At 52.4% G+C, this 18,437-nt stretch overlaps 1 protein-coding gene across 1 annotated transcript in view; it reads right to left on the bottom strand.

The window, feature by feature from the left end:
- LOC106740828 (one cut domain family member 2-like) overlaps positions 1-18,091 on the bottom strand; it is a gene marked incomplete at its 3' end in the record, with an annotated part of 75,164 nt that extends 57,073 nt beyond the window's left edge. Inside the window, exons 1-2 of the mRNA XM_014612259.1 lie at positions 16,694-18,091; positions 15,372-16,489 (exon numbers count right to left, since the gene is read on the bottom strand). Of these exons, the coding sequence (XP_014467745.1) occupies positions 15,372-16,489; positions 16,694-17,208 (1,633 nt within the window). The remainder of the gene's footprint in view (positions 1-15,371; positions 16,490-16,693) is intronic.
- Between the last annotated feature and the right edge of the window lie 346 nt (positions 18,092-18,437).

The following is an 18,437-nucleotide window of genomic DNA, read 5'->3' on the forward strand; positions in this document are numbered from 1 at the left end:
ATATATATATATATATATATATATATATATATATATATATATATATATAAATCATAAATCGTCGCGCTCTCAATATTGCACGTTTAATCCGATTAAGCGCGACGTTCATCTTCGTTGTCCTCGTTCCGAATTCTCGGAACGTTCATGATCGTCCTGGCCACGCTGACAGTTGTCGAGGGAAGTGAGTGCTTCGACGAAACCGAAGTGACACGGTGTCGAGCGCGAGTATATTTGGCCATAGTTATGTAAAAAAGATCTAACCCACATGAAGTGTGTTTCGCGCCAAGTGAGGATGAAAATTTGATACGCGGTTTGAAAAGTACAAATAGCACCGAGGCTCGTCATTATCATTCAAGAAGTCAAGCGTGGCCCATTTTCTCCTCTTCAATAGTGTTCATTGACAAGCTTAACTCTTGAAAAATGGGCGAATAAGACGTAACTGGTGGAAAGTAATTAAAAGTAGAAAATAAAATGTGTTTTCGGATCAATTTAGATGCTTATAAGGATCTTTTTATTTTATATAGAAAGGCATATAGACTATTTACTTATACACGAAGAAAGTATTCTGTAGAAAAATTACCACAGAATTTTGTAACGTTGGATCATACCGGAATTATAATTGCAATTGTCACGTTGCGATCTTTAGTGACGTACTCCGTCGTACGCATCACTAAAGATTACAACACACACGTGATAACGGTACAACATTGCACAATTTCGCGGTGATTTTTGCTACAATATTTCCTCCGCGCAACAAAATCGCAAAGATCATAATTTTGCGGAATTGGATGCTTCTTATATAACTATAGCCGTTTCGCGGCGAATGCGACGTGTGAAACGCTCGTTTTCTAACGAGCAGCTTCGCAATGCATCAGGAGTACGGAAAGTTTCGTTAATTTTAATAATCCGCAGAAAATAAACTTTCCTGCCGAATGCCGGGCGCGAAATCTATCGACCTCGGCGCAACCTTTCTTCCCCTGAATATTGCATACGACGCGTGTCACACGGGAGACCAACTCCACCGTTATCCGCGCGACGGATAACAATCCCCGAATATTCGCGGGTGCATCTCGGCATGTATAAAATATATCAGCCCCGTTACACGGCGAGAGGGAGAGAGGGATGGTGAGAAGGGAGGAGGGATGGCAGAGGACATCAATGACTGACTGTTCGGTTATTTTCGGACGGAAGAATTCGCGATTCACGGACCTCCGACATGGGCTCTCTCTCTCTCTCACTCGGTGTCGCCGAAAGACTTATTACCCCTCCTCCCCTCTTCCCCGCGATTTTAATTCTCGGACAACACCGAGAAGCGGTCCTAATTTTCACGGAGCGCGTCGCGGTGCGCCTCGCGTAATTAAGCCTCGAATTCAATTTGCGCGCGAGGGGCGGAAGTATCGCTTTGGAAATTGGACGGAATTGGCCTGTCGAATGCCGCCTTCCACCCTCCCTCCGCTCGAAGAGATTTTTACCTCGTGGCACACACGTATATACACGTGTGTGTGTGTGTGTGATGCGACTACGAATTTTCCTTTCTCACGCGGAGCGTCGTCGTCGTTTCGCGCGCGCTCTACTACCCTTCCGTACCACCCTGTACGTACGCGAGACACGTACGTAACAGTTGTTGCGAAGCGGCGTGTGTGCGTCGTAACAGAAAGCCGGTTCCCACTGAACACCCCGTTACTACGTCTACGTGATGGAGAGAACGAGGGTTTAGAGCCCGCCAGGAGAGAGAGAGAGAGAGAGAGAAAGGGAGGGTAAGAGGGACGAAGAGCCCTGCGGGGTTGGGGAATAGGAGAGAGACTTCGCGTGGCGTGCGTTGTGTGCGGCCTACATACATATACGGGGTGTCCCGCGCGTACATATGCACGTAGGTACGTAGGTCGTCCTCGTTTCTCGAGATCGTGGCGGATTCTTTAATGACGGCCGGTTGGAAAGTTAAATGATCACGGGGACTCGCGTAATTTCTCGCGCGAAAAAGGAAATTAGCTGTCCGCGCGGTACAACTGAAATTTCACCGGCAGACCTAGTTTTTAGTAACGTAACAAGGACAAAAGGAATGAGCTGAATTAAGTAAATTTTAGCTGTATCACATGGAAAACTAGTTTTCAGCTGTGGGAGCTGATTCTTTCTTCCGTGCGCGGGTGGGCATGGTGGAAGATCCTCGATCTCCTTTGAGTGATCCTCGTTTCTCGGGTGTACGTCGATCGACACTGCCGACGAAGAATGTTTCTTCCCCCTTTGAGTCGGGACAGTCGAGATCGCGCGATAATGGAAAATCCGTTTTCCGCTTCGCGAACGGTGAGAGTCGGATTTTCGCACCGGAGAGCGCGGTAGATCGCGGCCGCCCTGTATATCGCATGCGTGACGTGGTGGATGAGTCAGCCGGTGGAAGCGAGCGCGGTGTGTATCCGAGAAATTCGACGGGAAACTTTCGGGAAATACGCAGGCCGAAAAGCGGCGCGCGAGCGCTCAGGCGCGCTACTTTTAGAGCCGCGATAATAGTCGGAGCGATTATCAATATTTGATTGTCGCGCGCGCGCGCGCGGTACATAGGAGCTCTACAGTCCCAGGAACACCGTTTCCGTGTTTGAACGAGCCTGTACGAGCGAGGCTTTCTGGAGCCTCGTAATTAGGTGCTGGCGCGGATACTAAAGCCGTCGGATCCTGGAGATTCCGCGAACTTCGTGATCCCGAATTGAACGTTCGAGCGATCAAAAGCGAAATTGCACTTTGAATCCTCCGCGTCGTCGAGTTTACGATTTTATTTCATCGACCGTTACACTCCGTCGAGTGTCTCGATCGCTTTATCTTCGCGCGTTCAATCGATAACCGAGGTTTCACGCGTAAAACATCATTATTCCCCCGGCGATTCCCATCGTCGAAATCCCGAGCGGGACGGCTCGCGGGCCCGTCTTTCTTTCGCGGGAACGACGAGTAAATTCGACGTTCGATCGACTCCTGATTTGAACCGTCCCTTCTTTAATATTCGACACTTCGTCCCACCAATCAGAGATCTTATCCCGAATGTAAAAACGCGCGAGTTGCCCCGCCGTCTCTATCCATTCCGTGGGAATATCGCTAAAATCGAAGCACACTTTCGCGCTCTGGATCGGCTTATTTTGAAACCGTCTTCTTATCTCCTCGCACTTTTGCGATCCGCCCGCGTAATCCCCTACGAAAATACGAATTCGTATTCATTACGCTCGATCATAAATCCCATTAGCATCGGGAACAGGTCGCTCCGTTTTAAGTCGTCGTTCGGACGGCAAGAATACTCCGTCCGAGTACAATGGCGCTATCGCCGGGTCGAGAGGCGTAGTTCCAGGAGAGCAAGGCTTATCACAAAACATACCAGTGTCACCTTTCGTTTATCAATGATCTGCTTGAAACTTAACTCGACTCGTCGCTCGCGCGCGGCTCCGTTCCAGCGAGCGGCGATCGCGAACGGGCGAAAAGTCGCGCGAGCGAACCGTTTCGACGAGTTTTAGACGAGCGAGCGGATAGCAAGTAGACAGCATGCGGGCGATCTTGTCCTATTTTGCGCGTGCACGCGGGCCACGCATCTACTGAAATTCCACGGACGCACGTTCATATTTTTCCATCTCTTTTTTTCGGGGCCGACCGATACGGCGAAACGCGAGAGGGCGAGCGATCGCGTCACGTTTGAATTTTCCGCAAGGGCGGTTATGCTAATCTATGCTAATTCGACGACGATCGTCGCTCCGGCTTTATTCTTCGCCAATTTCGCGATTATGGTTCTCGGCCGCGCGTCGTTCGGGGCTTCGTACACCGGGTGGGCCGTCCGAAAGTGCACGGCTCCGTTAAACGTGGAAAACGCCGAATCGAAATCGGCCGCGTGACCCACGATTTACGATGGAGCACGGCCGCATCGTCTTCCCGTCCGCACCTTCGCCTCTCAGGTGTGCGAATCTGCTCGTGCACTTTCGGGAAACAGGCGGTCAATCTTTCGAAGGAAACAAAATCTCTGGTTACGACGAACAAATTATTAATATTATTATTATTATTAACGGGGAATAAATTCATTCGATACAAATAACGTAAAATGAGGACACCAGCTTACCAGGAATTGTTAAGTGTAAAGATAGAGATGGAAAATACGAACAAGTGGGTACAGATATCGGCTTCTGTACAATGCAGTAGTAATCACGGTAACGCTGGTATGATAGAGTGCCTGAATCTGGCTACAGAGTTAGCGAAAAAATCGCAAGGCATGACACGCAAATTTACAAATTCCAGTGCGATCGGATCTCTACGAGAGAAACGGGGCGAAGCAGAGGAGCATTGCGGATGGGTCCGGGGATAGGCGAGCATTAAAATTAACCGTTGACAAGAGCGCAGGGCAGGTACAGCAAGTATCAGCAATGACGTTGTGTGAAATACCGCATCATAATACGCCTACGAGCTTCCAATGTGAAAAATTGAATGTGGACATATTAATAGAGCAGGCAGTATCCCTGGTCGAAATGTTGACCCTATGTTAAACCTTTAATTCTACAATATAGTAGGAGCTAAGATAGTAAAATGGGTTCAATTTCAATTCTAATAATATTACTACCCCTACTTTGACCCTGATGATGTATTACAATTTTCGTTTTCGCTTCTTTTAGCGTTAAAATAGGACGATGAAGGTAGCAAAATTCAACGTGTAGAATTAAAGGTTCAAAACGAGAAGTTGAAAAGTATCGGTATCGTCATAATAGGTTTTTACTAGTCTGTAGGCGGTCTAAGTAGGCGCGAACTATCCTGAATAGCGTCAAATTAGCAGCAAAATTTCGACTCGGGATCTTCCCTTTGGTGAACCTACTTGAAAGCCAGCACATCTCCAAAATTTCCGCCGCGCTCTCTCAGCCCGGACAATGTAAATCCTCCGGTAAGGCGATCATACGATGCTCGTAAAGAATTTTGTTCTCACAACCACAGACATTTTGTTTCCTTCAACGAAATCGCCCGTCTGACCGTCCGTTTTTCGATCGATGCGACCAAACTGGCTTTCCCAGCGCTACGAAGATTGAAATCGCGCTTGCGAACATATCGAGTCGACTCGTCCGTAAGCGGACGACGAGGAGGCGAAGTCGAAGAATCGTTCCGAATTTGCGATTGATTTCCGAGCGTTTTCGCAGGTAGGAAATACGGAAACGTTGTTTAGGGTAACGCCGCTCCGAGGGGATAAGTATGGTAATGAGAAGAGAGATTAGCATTAGAATAATATTTCCTCCTGGACGGTAACGAAGGACGAACGCGTGTGTACTCGTTTGGCATAAAACTGGCCTTGTGTGCGCACGGCGGCGGCGATAGGCCGCTTTACCGTAGCTGCGCGCGCGCGTACGCGCGGGCAACCAGAAAAGTTCAGCGTGAAATGCGAAAGCCACGGCTCGCTCGGTTGTATCGGCTCGCATAGCGTAACAGCTGTACGACGAAAGGTGTTCATTGATGCGACATCTGCACCTTGATTCCCCCCTGCCCCACTGCCGCGCCCTCCGCCCGATAAAACATGCGTTCTACTGAATGACCTCTTCCCCTACATAAAAGCGGATCTCGAAAAACCAGCTCTCTCTCTCTCTCTCTCTCTCTTTGTCTCTCTCTCTCTCTCTCTCTGTCTGTCTCTTTTTTTTTCTCTTTCTCGCTTGCCGCTTTCCGTATGAAAGAGACGCCGAATATAATGTCGAAGTTTATCGCGCACCGATGGCGTGCCACGTCCAATGGGACGTTTTCAACTCTCGATCCTTGAGATCCGTAAATTCGCGAGAACGGCTAACGAAGATTAACGGAGACTTAAAGTACCGAGGAGGTTTCGTTAACGGAGGAACGCGGACGGACACCCGAATTCTGGGGGTGGAAATTAAAAATTCGGCGAGCGGTGGCGAGAAAATCTGCGAATTCGCCGGCCCGAGATCAACGGGTTCGGAAATGCGGAGGAATCGAAACTATCCGAATTTTCGCGAAAATAAAAGTTAATTAATTCCTTCGCGTAACGATATCCGGTGTATCGGACGGTGTTCGCCGTGAATTTTCCTGATCTGTGCGGAAAATAAAGAAACGGACGTAACTTTTGGCCTTTTTGCAAGATTCCGTTGGAATATTTTCGACGCGTATCTTCTGATTACACGGTCTTCTTGAAAGCGAATAACGGAATCGTTCAGTTTTGCCAGACGCGACGACTGAGAGCGGGCACACAATTGCAAAAAATTAATATTTCGAGGAGCCAGGGGGAGAGGGGAAGTCTTAAAACTCGATGAGATAAGAATTCAACGTCAATTAAATTAGCGGATTAACAGGCACGATTTAATCTGATTACGACACCTGATTCGCCTCTGTCAGCAACGCGCGAATGAAATGAAACGAGTGACTCTCGTTCCTGGAAGAGCGATTCGCATGGCGACGCTCGTCAAAATAAGAAAAGGAACGAGTTATGCGCAGATTCGTACATACATCCGATCTCACGGGGCGAGAATTAGACGAGATTACTTTTTCCTCTTTCCGGTTCTCTCCGAGTCGACCTTAAGACGGGAAACATTCCGTCGCGGTGTATCGATAAACTCCGGACGGGCGACGACGCGCGGGGGGGGGGGGGGGGGGGCTTTTTNTTTATCGGAGATCTGAATATTCGATCGGGGAATAAAAGCGAGAGGAGGGAACGAGCGAACGCGTTCCCGACGAGCCGACAGGATATCCCGTAGGAACTACGGCGGGCACGCGGGATACGCGGGGCGAATTCGTGCTATGCTCGACATGTGAGCACGCATAAGGCCTCTCCACACTGTCGGTGTCGCGTTTCGGCGCGTGCTGTGACAACGCCGTGGAAACCACACACACACACACACACACGCGCGCGCGCGCGCACACACATGTGCACGAACATGCACGTATTCAAGCAGCGCTGCCCGTAACACCCTCGCGCGTACGCAGAAGTACGAAAGCGCCGTAGAATCGCCGGCACCTAATAAACCGCGAAAGAACCGGGGGGTCTCTGTAACCCCCTAATTAGTCGCGTGTGTGTGCGGTCGTCGTGGCGACCCCGCCCAAACTTTACATGCCGCATGTGAGGAACGCGCGCGCCGAGCGAAACAAAGTCGTAAACACGTCACGTTCTCTCCTCTCGTCCGCTCGGGGAAACTCGTGGAAAGGCGCGCGCGCGCGCGCGCTGCTTCGCTCGTTCATTCGTCGGGGAGAAATGAAAAAAGCGCGGCGGCGGAATTTTACGCGATCTCGAGGCGTAGTTTCCTCCTTTTTCTTTTAATTAAAACAGTCACGCCACATCGGCTTTGATGCGCGGTTTCGCCCCTCCCCCTCCTTTTCTTTTCTCTACTTCTGTTTTTTTTTCTCTCTTTTCTTCGAGGAAAACTCGGAAGCGAGATCTCGCGGGCGGAAGAAGCGGCGGCCCGCTCCGGCGGAACTGGAACGCGAGGAGGCGCGCGCGTGCACGCCGTCTTCGATCTCTCTCGCCGGGAAGCTCGGCGATTCAAAAATCCCACGTTTACGCGAACCGACGCCGGTATTGATCGCGTTAAAAACACAACGGCGTACGGAGCGGAGCGGAGCTCGCTCGCTCGCAGTGGCAGCGCTAGCGCGGCGATGTAACTCCGCGATAAGCTCGTGAGACAGGGAAACGACACGGCCGTATCGATTCCCCTTTTTCATTATGTCCGGTGTGTGTAAGAAGACATGTGGCGCGGCCGACGTAAGACGTGAACCGCGACTCGCGAACGTCGAGGGAACGTCGCCGCGCGGCCCGCCGAGACGACGTTAATTATGAAGCGGCGCGGAATCGTGCACTCCTCGCCGCGGCGCGCACGGAGGCGCGGAAAAAACCTTCCTACCTTCGGAATCTCTCCCGATATGCCTTATGATCTCTCCGCCTTGCGTTTCTCCCCCTTGAAATGTTCAGATCATTCGGAGAGTAATATCAAGACGTCTGACGTAGAGAGGAATGAAATAAGAGTAACCGATTACATTAATCTATGCTTATAACTGTTGCAATAATTTCGAATTTCTCGTTCAGCAATATTTATTAAGTGACATTATGTGTATTAAGTAATATTTTATATTGTGCGGGAGTAACAATTGCAGCTAAAGCTGCAAGAAGTAGCGCCTGATTTTCCACAGGATAGTTTAGTAATGGTATCTGCTGTCGGAAAATACAATCGGGAGCTTAGGGGGAAGTTGTAGACGTAATGAAATAAACAACGAATAAACTCGAAATGATTATTGTTATAAGCGTTGTAATAGGATTTTCGTCAAGAACGTTCGAAGAGTGTTTATGCTTCGTATAATACGCTGGACGTATTTGAAATACATAAGATGTATTTCGGTTAAACAGACATTAAATTACAGTTAGAGTACAAAAGTCTAACCTACTTCTACGATTTGAGGGTTTGTCCTTAAATCGAATGAATAACATATATTAATTTTTATAACGAAGTATTGCTGTTCGTTAGGCATTCAAAATAATGACCAATTCGAAACATTATTTTCAAGATTTTGGGTTTTTCCCCACTTCGTTCTACCTGTACGGCGAGCTGTGCGAGCTCGGCGAAATTTTTCAAGACTTCTCGTCGCGACACGCCAGATTTCAGTTGTCTCACAAGCAGTTGGATGCAGTTACGTTCACGATAACCTCGATTTAAGTATCCGGGCTGCGGAAGCTTCAGATATCGTACAAAAGATCTCGATTTCTTGTTTATTCGTCGCCCGTCGAAAACGTCCCGTTGGACACGAGTGGAAATTAGCGGGAATGTCGAACGCGGGCGATGAAACGCCGTTATTAACGACAATAATTACGACTATCAGTCGCGGCGCGAACATCTCGTTCGCGTTTTGCCGCCAGCGAGAGATCCGAATTCCCCCTCGAATCATTCACAGATCCTCAAATACACGGATCTCTTTCAGATCCACGGCAGCGCTTATGCATAAAAGAGAAGACATGGGACGGAGGGGGGGGGGGGGCAGGCTACAAACAGCGAAGCATATTCGCTCGATTTAAATATCGCGTCCCGCGTCAGAAAGTTTCCCTCCCCGCTCGAAGCGCCCGTTTCGCGCGCTTATCGGGAGTGACGTTTCTACATCGTCGTGTAAAGAAAAGAAAAAAATAATTAAAAAAAAACGAAGAATCGCGAATAACACCATTTTATCACGGTAATCATTTTATCGCGGTACTGTACACCATATAAAATTAAAATGCGCTCGAGTCTCTTCCAGAGCGTGTTTAAAAATGCATTCGACATATCCCCCCCCCCTCTCTCCCCTCCTCCTTGTCCTCGGGAATATAGAATCCAGCGAAACAGGATTCTGGTTATCTTCGGCGGACAATTCGATGGAGAAAAAATAACGCTATGAAAGATCGTCAACGTCGACGGATGGGCGCGGGGAAATTAATACGAAAGAGAGAGAGAGTGAGAGAGAGAGAGAGAGAGAGGGCCGTTCTCGCGGATCGCGCGTAAATAAATTTGGCGCATCTCGCCGCGCGCGCTCGAGGGACAACGAGAGATAGAAACGGAGGAGAAGGTAGAATGTAGAAAGACAGGAGGAGGGGGCGGAGGAGGAGCCGCTGGTGGTGCCTTCGCGACTAATGCACCTGACCCCACGTGACGATCGATAGCGCGACGGTGGACGCAATTAAACGCAAACGACATCCAGCAATGAGGCACGTATAGTCATTACCAGATGAATTCGAGCACGAACAACAATAGCGGCATAATAAAGGCAATTTATAAGAGTGCAACGTTACGCCGGCCGATTGATCGCTCGGTTTTAACGGCGCGCATTCGCGCTCGCGAATTATTCATCGTCCGGTATAGAGCTTCCCGGAAAAAGAGGAGAACCCTGCCCGCGCTGGACGGACCTCGGAGACTCGGAGGCCGCGCGGAAGACCTCCGCTCCCCCCACGGTGGGAAAAACGCATCCTCCCCCATGGCGACTTGAAAATCCGTGCCGATACGGCTCGCGTGCTCGCGATTACGTGACGATTTGTCCCGAGCTGTCGTTGATTTCGAATCGATCGCGTCACGACGCTCGCCGACGCCCGTCGACGTTTAATCTCCCGGCGTGTTTTAAGCGGTCGCTCAAAATTCGAGTCCGCCTCTCCGATCGAATCGCAATTCTCGCCCGAGAGCTCGAGACGTGCTTCCAGCGGATTCCTTCTCTCCGATAGCATTAATTGCGATCAAACTTCCCTCGGCTCTCTTTCCCTCCTCCTTAGATCGCGAATTCGAGATCCGGCCGTGTCGACCGATTGTTTAACGAGGCTGTGAGGCTCGTATTTTCGGTGGCGCATCAAGGTGGTTATTCATTAATTTAGTATTTGTCTAGCGAAATCACGTTCATTTCGTTAAATAATAAATAATAAACGTTAATTTGAAACAAAGTTTAGGCAGTCACAATATTACAAATTTACGAAAATATTATGTTTTATTTTTCTCATTAATACCGTATTTATGCATCAGTTGATTTAATGCAGATGCACAGATAATAAAAGGAGAAGTATAAGTGTTTAAATATCTGCATATGCATAAGTGTTTCGAGTATTATCGTAAGTCGTGAATTTCACATCGCTGTATTTCAAAAACGAAATAATTCTAACATCTATGCACAATGTCTGCATATTAACCTTAAGATCATTGTGATTCTTCGTCGGAGTCTTATTTTCAATTTAGGAGATATTAAAACTAGAAAATAAAAGAAACAAATACGTTAACCTTAAGGAACACATGAAAGTTTTAGTTGCATCTGTCAACTTTAGTTGCAAATATCTCAGCTCTCGAATGGACAATCTCTTCCTAATTGCGGAAAAGCGGTTAGATAAATATTTCAGCGCACACGTAGCGTGAGTTCCATCGAATTCTTATCAAACTCATTTCGCCTTGCAACCTCCTTAATTCACGGCAAGTCACCTTCGCCCGCGTGCGCGCTCCGAATTCGTGTTCCTGCGAGCCGGGCTCTTCCGTCGCGCGCACGGAGGGGAAAGAAAGAGAAAGAGAGAGAGAGAGAGAAAGAGAGAGAGACGTGGGAAACAATAGAGGGAGAGAGGGACTCTAATCTGAAGGGCACTGGATCGAGCGCTTCTTCTTCGGCATTGTCTCCTCTCGGCGAACCCTTTACTCCTGTGCCGCGCCTTTTCTTCGCTCCCCACCGGCCTTTTCCACGACCCTAAGAGAGTTTCGTACTACGAGGGGCTGCCGCCGGTGGAACTGTTACCGTAGATAGTCCCTCTTCTCGACGTTATCCTCATGCCTCGGTAAGCGCGCAAAGGAGTGACGGAAAACGGAGGGAGGGAGGGGGGGAAGGAAGAGAGAGAGCGAGAAGAGCGAGACAGGGAGGAAGAGAGAGCGCGGGGGATTTTTATTTTTCTTAACGAGGACGCGCACGAGGTGTTTGCGACGTTCGAACCATCTCAGCTGAAAAACGAAATTCCATAGCCGAGCGACGTGCGGTACGCGAGAGCTTAGTTTCCTGCCGTGGTGAATTTTCCGCTCTCTCTCTCTCTCTCTCTCTCTCTCTCCCGATCTCTTCGTGCTCCGTGCTAACGATAATTGTAGCAACGATTATTAGCGTGGCCGGTAGATTCGCGACAATCGTCGCAGTTGGAGATAGTCACAGCGAACTGTGGCGTTTTCCGGACTGAGAACCGGGGCTCTATAATGCCCGTTTCTACCATCACGGTCTAAATCTAATCGACAATTATCTTGACGGAATGAACCGTTCGCATTAATCAGTACAGCTAATTGGCCGGTGTGATTGGTCAATTCCGTTGAGTCGATCGTCGATTAGACTTAAACCATGATCGTAGAATCGGACGCAAGTCGCCAAATCGCGTAACCTTCGGTTTAATTTCAGGCGGTTTCTAACTCGACGGAGTCTCAATCTCGAGCTTAATTATCCGGAGGAAGATATACGATATTGAAAGTTGAACTTCGTAAGAAGAACGGGAGGTTCTTCGTGGGAGATAATTATCCGCGTCGGGGAAAGCCCGTCGTCGCGCTTGAGCTCATAAATGGCGGGACGCTTCGTAGCCCGGCGGTAAACGCGAGGCTTCCCTCGTCCTGCGTTAAGGACTCGCGTTCCCCCGGACGAACTGCGTCTCGGAGAGAGACGCGAGACTCTGGACGGGATCGAGTGTCTCGGCGTTTCTTCAGCCCTCGCACGCCCAGGAAACCGGAGAAACGTCGCTTTCTTCGCGCGCTTATGCGACGCAGAATTCGCGAATCCCGCGCGGGGAGAGTCGCGCTGATTGAAAGAGGGTGCCCTCATAGCGCCGAGGGAGCGAGAGAGATGCACAGAGAGAGAGAGAGAGAGAGAGAAAGAGAGGGAGAGAGGGGGGGACAGAGGGGAAGGGAAGGCAACAACGACGACGAGGAGGCGACCGACGACGACGACGATGGCAGCGTGGTGGCGAACATGGCGTCCGGAAAGCGAAGCCGTGCGAGGCCGAGGTCGCGGCTGCGCCTCCGACCGACCGCGTGACCACGATCAATACCTGTAGGCGCGCGGCGCGCTTCGCCGTCGCGGCGCTTCGGCGTCGCCGTCAGCGTCGTGCCGCGCTGCCGCCGCGCCGTGCCGCGCCGCGCACCGCGCACCGCGCCGGAGACGAAGGATGTTGAATTCGAAAAGTGTTATTCCGCGCGTCTATCTCTGAATGATATGGAAGGGAACGCCTCTCCACGTGGCTGCCACGTGTGCGCTTCCGTTTCGCGCGCGCGCTCGCTCTCTCTTCCTCTTTCTCTCTCTCTCTCTCTTTCTCGCGCGCGCGCGCGTTATCTTTCGCGCGTGTCCCCGAAACATTCTGCACGATCATTCTCTGTCTTTCTCTCTCTTCCTCCCGCGCAATTTCCTCCCCTCCCTCTCTCTCTCTCTTTCTCTCTGTACCCATCTGTCTATTTCTCTCTCTCGTACCGTATCGTACCGTCCCGTCATGTCCTCGTCCCCCGTCGGGGGCCCGCAGGAAGCGCGCCGGGCCCGTCACTCTCTCTCACGATTCTCAGCGAGAAATCGTCCTCGGGGAAATGTACGTGGCGGAATAGTCTCGGACGTGTAACCGCGCGTCATCACGTCGACTGATCGGTGCATGCTTCCCCGGGATTAATTGGCGCTTGCTTTCTTCTCGCGAAACACACTATTCGCTCTGCACCCCTCTCGCAATTCACCCACGCCATCTGAAATTCGGACTCGCGGGAAAAAATTGTTCGATTGATTATTTCCGAATCTACAGCTCTCGCTCGGCAAAATTGGCTAAGCAGATTGGCTCGTACGTCGTAAACAAAAATACACCGGGATTGTTGACCGCTCATGAAACAAACCTAATTTGTTGATTCTGTCTCGGTTACTGCGGAAAAAGATATCGTATTTCGAAATAGTATGAATTTGCGAAGAAAAGAGTTATTAGTTTATATTAAAAAATTGCGCACTTATTCGGCGAATAACGAGAACGTTTTCTTCGTTTCTTTTTTTTTTACGCGGGTGATTTAATTCCTCACATCTCTTATTCAATTTTATCGGGCATTTTATATTAGTAAGTGATATTAGCGTTATCAAACACGATTACGACACAATTTTATACGCCGAATTTTACATATCGACACACGACACAATTTTTTCGTTGTGGCATCGAATATTTTTTTCCTTTCGTGGGGAGTTTGTAGATTTCGGGTAGTTTGTAGATTCGGAACTTCGAGTTTCGCATCGCGCGGATTATCGGGATGTGTCGAGTCGTTGTAGATTTAACGTCAGTGGGTAGTTGTTTTTTCTTTTTCTCTGCCATTTTATTAGGGGGACGAAAGCGATACGAAGATGTAATTAAAGTGCACGCGTAAATCTTTCGGACGGATCCTGAGCGATCGATTGCAGGATGTAATCGAGATAATCCCTGGCGCGTTAATAAAAATGAAGAATATCGCGTTTTCACCGCGAATTCGCGCTATCGGGGGATGAAAATGGAGAAGCGCGGAAATTTATACAATTCGATCGCGGTTTCGAGATCGCTCGTCGATTTTATTTAGAAGATATCGAATCAAATGTAATCCCGAATTGCTCGGCGCGTAGCGAGCAGCTCGGAGATGGTTTATCCGCCTTTTCCTCATTCAAGAGAAAGAAAGAGACGGAGTGTCATCGAACGGGGGGTGTGGTTTGTTTTGAATCGAAGGATATCGGCGGCGAAGGACGCAACTCGATCGAGATGCGATTTTTCGCGCCGACACGCGGAAACAGGACACCCTCCGGTATCGCGCTCAACTCTAGGTGGAAGGGGAGAGGGGAGGGGGGGAAGGTGAGAGCAACCCTTCCGTGCAGTCACTCCGAAAGTATTTCACGTATTTCGGAAGTCACTTCCGTGATCGTTTCCGACGTCTCTTTCTTTCACTCGCACGGATTTCGCCTCGCGATTTCCTGCGACTCTCACACACGGAGTCGCTCTGACGAAGCAGCTGGAAGTCGCAATTGGAGAAATCTCGACTTCTCCGATGTTACTTTCCGCCTCCCCATTCTCTCGCTTCGTTCGTTATCAACAGTCGCATGACAACAAGTGCGGGATGAGACCGAGCATCCTCTCGTCTTCCTCATCTTCCTCGCGTCCGAATTCCCAAACTTTGCCCGAAACTACCCCGAACACTGTCGAAGCGAGGGAGCACCCTTCCTCGGGATCCCGATGAGCTCTCTTTCGCACTTTGGGGGATCCGAGGCAACGATTTGGGAAAAGCGCGCGTTACGAACGAGCCGGCGTGCCGGGGCCGCCGGGGGCCACCCGGAGGATCTATGTGGCGCGATCGTGCGGATCTACGTCTCGGTGTCAAGGACGCACAGGACGAGAACACAGGCGAGCAGCGAGGCACGTGTGTGTATGCAAGTGTGTGTGTGCATGTGTGTATGTACGAAGCATGAGAGATACACGAGGCTGTGCACCGTGTCACGGGTGTACGCACGTTTTTCGTGTATGCGTTCTCCTCTCTCCCCTACGTGTACGCATGGTGCGAGAGATTCAAACACGACGATGACGATGACGACGACGACAACAACAACAACGATGACGACGACGACGATGACAACACGACAACGTCGATCGGAGCCCGGGGTGGTTGTTATGCTGTTTTGTTTTTTTTTTTTTTTGCGCTCTTTTTCTCGTTTCTTTACAGAAATGGAAAAAGACTCACGACTTAGCGTGCGTTTCCGTACACATTATACTCCGTATATCGTCGTAGAGAGGTGAGACATTTTTTGTTTTTTTTTTTTCCGAGAGTGTTACACACGAGTTGGGGGGTTTCTCGGGGGGGAATTTCTGTAAATGCTTGAGAGTAAAACGATTGAGAAGTCGGGTGGTGAGAATCACACTCTCCGAGTCGAGCTCTGAGTCGCGGACGACTAACCTGCTAGCCGCAAGGCCGACATTCTCTGTATCTCGGGCTCCTGCAGCCACTTCCACATCCGCCGGAAGGTCTCTCGGCCGCTCTTGAGCTTGGACCAGGGCTTCGGGTTGCGCAGCAGGTCGCTGAGCGTGCCCTGGCTGCGGCAGAGCACACGCTGCGCGAAGATCGCCTGCGGTATGCTGTACCTCTTGAGCTCCGCGCTGATCCGCTGCGCCAGTTCCTTCGTGTTGATCTCCTCGACCTCGCCGGCGCCGTTGCCCGCGGTCGTCACCGTCTTCATCACCACCGACGTGTGTTGCACGTGCTGCGTGTGCGATATCGTCTGCTGCAACATCGACTGCTGCTGCTGCTGCTGCTGTTGCTGCTGCTGCTGTTGCTGCTGCTGCTGTTGCTGCTGCAGCTGCGTCTGCATCGGCGGCGGCGAAGCAGCCGGCACCGAGTGCGTGGGCGGCGAATGATGCGATGGCGCGAAACTCGCGGTCGCCGAGACGGCCGGCGGCGAAGACGGACTTAGCGCCGCCGGGCTCTGCTGCAGTCTCGGCAAAAAAGCCGGGTCGTAGTGAGGACTGGCGGACTTGTGCGGTGAATTGAGGCCGCTCTGGCTGTACGCGCTCTGCGGCGACAGCGGACTCGGCTGCAATCCCGCGCCGGGCGAAGGATAGTTGTGCGGCGGCGACATACCCATGGTGGGTAGCTTGTCGTACGCGTACGGCGAGCCGCCCATACCGAGGCCGATGTTACCCAGGCCGTTGTTCTGCATCACGGCGAAGCTGCCGGTGACGCCGCCGGCAGCGTGACCGCCGTACACGAACTTGTCGCTCATGGTGGAGATCGGCGGTAACGGCTGCAGCGGCGTCAGAGTCGCGTACGACGAGCCCGGACTGAAGCCGGGCGGCGACATCCTCTCCGCGACCGAGGTCAGTGTCTGATACGTCGGCTCCGGCTGCATCGCCCTGAAGTCCGTCGCGTCGATCATACTCGCGACCGACACGCTGATCCCCGAGGTCGGCGTTAGCTTGCCCGGACTGAGCAGCTCCGAGTCGGCGTCGCGCGAGTCCACGTCCACGTCCTGAGGCGGCACGATCACCGACAGGGACTCCCGCGCGCTCTGCCTGCCACCGCCGCCACTACCACCACTGCCACTACCGCCGCCGCCGCCGCCACCACCGCTGTTACCGTTGTTGCTGTTGCCGTTGCCGTTGCCGCCACCGACGGCGCCTCCGCCGCCGCCGCCGCCACCGTTACCTCCGACGCCGCCGCCGCCACCGCCGCCGCCGCCGCCGCCACTACTATCACCGCCGCCACCACCACCGCCGACGCTCGGCGGTTCCTGGGACGACGACAGGTCCTCCGCGGCGGCGAGGTCTCGCTCCTCCTTGACGCCGAGCGCGCCAGCAGCGAGCAGTTCCAGCGGTAGGCTCGCGCACGCGATGTCGGGGCTTTGAGAGGCCGACGAAGACATACCCTCGACGCTACCTCCTCCGTTGCCACCACCACCACCACCACCTCCTCCTCCTCCGCCGTTACCACCCCCGCCGCTCCTACCGCCCGTCGCTTCCACGACGACCTCGTGCTGATGCTGCTGCTGATGGTGATGATGGTGGTGGTGGTGGTGGTGATGATGATGGTGGTGGTGGTTGTGATGTCTACCCCCACCGACCACGCTGCCCCTACTTCCGCTGTTACCACCTCCTCCTCCGCCACCGGCACAGTTCCCATTCGAGCCGCCCCCACCGCCGCCCCGGCCATGCGTAGACACCGCCGCCGGGGAATCGACCGGGTCCAGTAATTGCTCGCTATGCGGTTGATGATCGGCTATGTCCCCTATACCTTCCATTTACGCACATCTAGTTCGGGTGGGCGCACTGCCGCACTCGCTGCTGCCGCCGCGTGCTCCGCTGTCGTCGAGACACCGCGCGCGCGCGCGCGTTCCGCACCGAATGTTAACGCACCGCACCGTCACGCACTCACCGACTGTTTCTCTCTCTCTATCTCTCTTGGGTGTTGTACCGTCTTCTCTCACCTCTGTTTACGTCGACGGGGCCGCACGTCGCCGCGAGAGGGTGCTACGACGAAAACCACCCTATGTCCACTGATCACGCCGTCACTGCTGGCTACGCTGCCGACGGGCGACGTGGTAACGCGAGGACGACTTCGCGAGAGCGCGCCTTCGGGAGCGCAGGACGAGCCGGCCGCACGACGACGACGCAGATGATGTTAACGCTGCGCCACCACCTCCGCCACGTCGGATCGGCATAGGGACCCGGTAGCGCAACGACCACCGTGCGCCCATGACACACGCGGAGCGAGTGAGAGCGCACGCTCCGCGCCCGCGAGAGTGCGAGCGCACCGGCGGAACGAGAGCGCGTACCTACAAGAGAGAGAAACGGTGAGGAGCCCGGGGGAGTGCCGCGAGAAGGGGGTCGTTCTCTCGCTCCGTCTCTCGGCCGCTCGCTCGTTTGCTCGCTAGTTTGTTCCTTCGTTCGTTCGCTCGCACACCCGGTACGGGACACCGCTCCGCCCCCTTCCCCTAACGGTCCCTACCCCGACGGTGACTACCCGTCACTACCAGCAGCACCACTGCCACCTGGTCCGCCGTCCTATTACGCTATTACCGCTACTCGCACGGCGGTGCCGCTCGCTTTCCCTCTTTTATCTCTCTCTCTCTCTTCCTCTCGTCTTATTCTTCCGTTTCTTCGTCTTCCTTCGCCGCCTCGTCGTCGGCCGTCCCTCGCTCGGCGCGCGCGACAGAGAGGGATGCGGCGAGTCGCGCGCGTGCCGCGCGCGCGTTCCTCTCCTGGTCCAGGTGCGATCGCGTCTCGATTCTCCCCCGTCTGTCTTTTCCTCGATACCCCCTCCCTCCTCACCCCGCCACGTGTCTGACGGTTCGTATGTTCGCTCGCGAGGAGGGGAGTGCGCGGTTGGTTAGCTGCTAGCTTTCGTTCGCTCGCTCACTCGCTCACCACCACCACCACCACTGTCACTGGAGCTCACCACCACACCGACTCTACCGTACTTGCACCGTCGTACCTGCGCAGTGGCACCGCTACACGCGCCTTTTCACCC

The sequence above is a fragment of the Dinoponera quadriceps genome, unplaced genomic scaffold (genome assembly GCF_001313825.1).
Source record: "Dinoponera quadriceps isolate SergipeBrazil2010 unplaced genomic scaffold, ASM131382v1 scaffold545, whole genome shotgun sequence".
In the NCBI taxonomy this organism is placed as follows: Eukaryota; Metazoa; Arthropoda; class Insecta; order Hymenoptera; family Formicidae; genus Dinoponera; species Dinoponera quadriceps.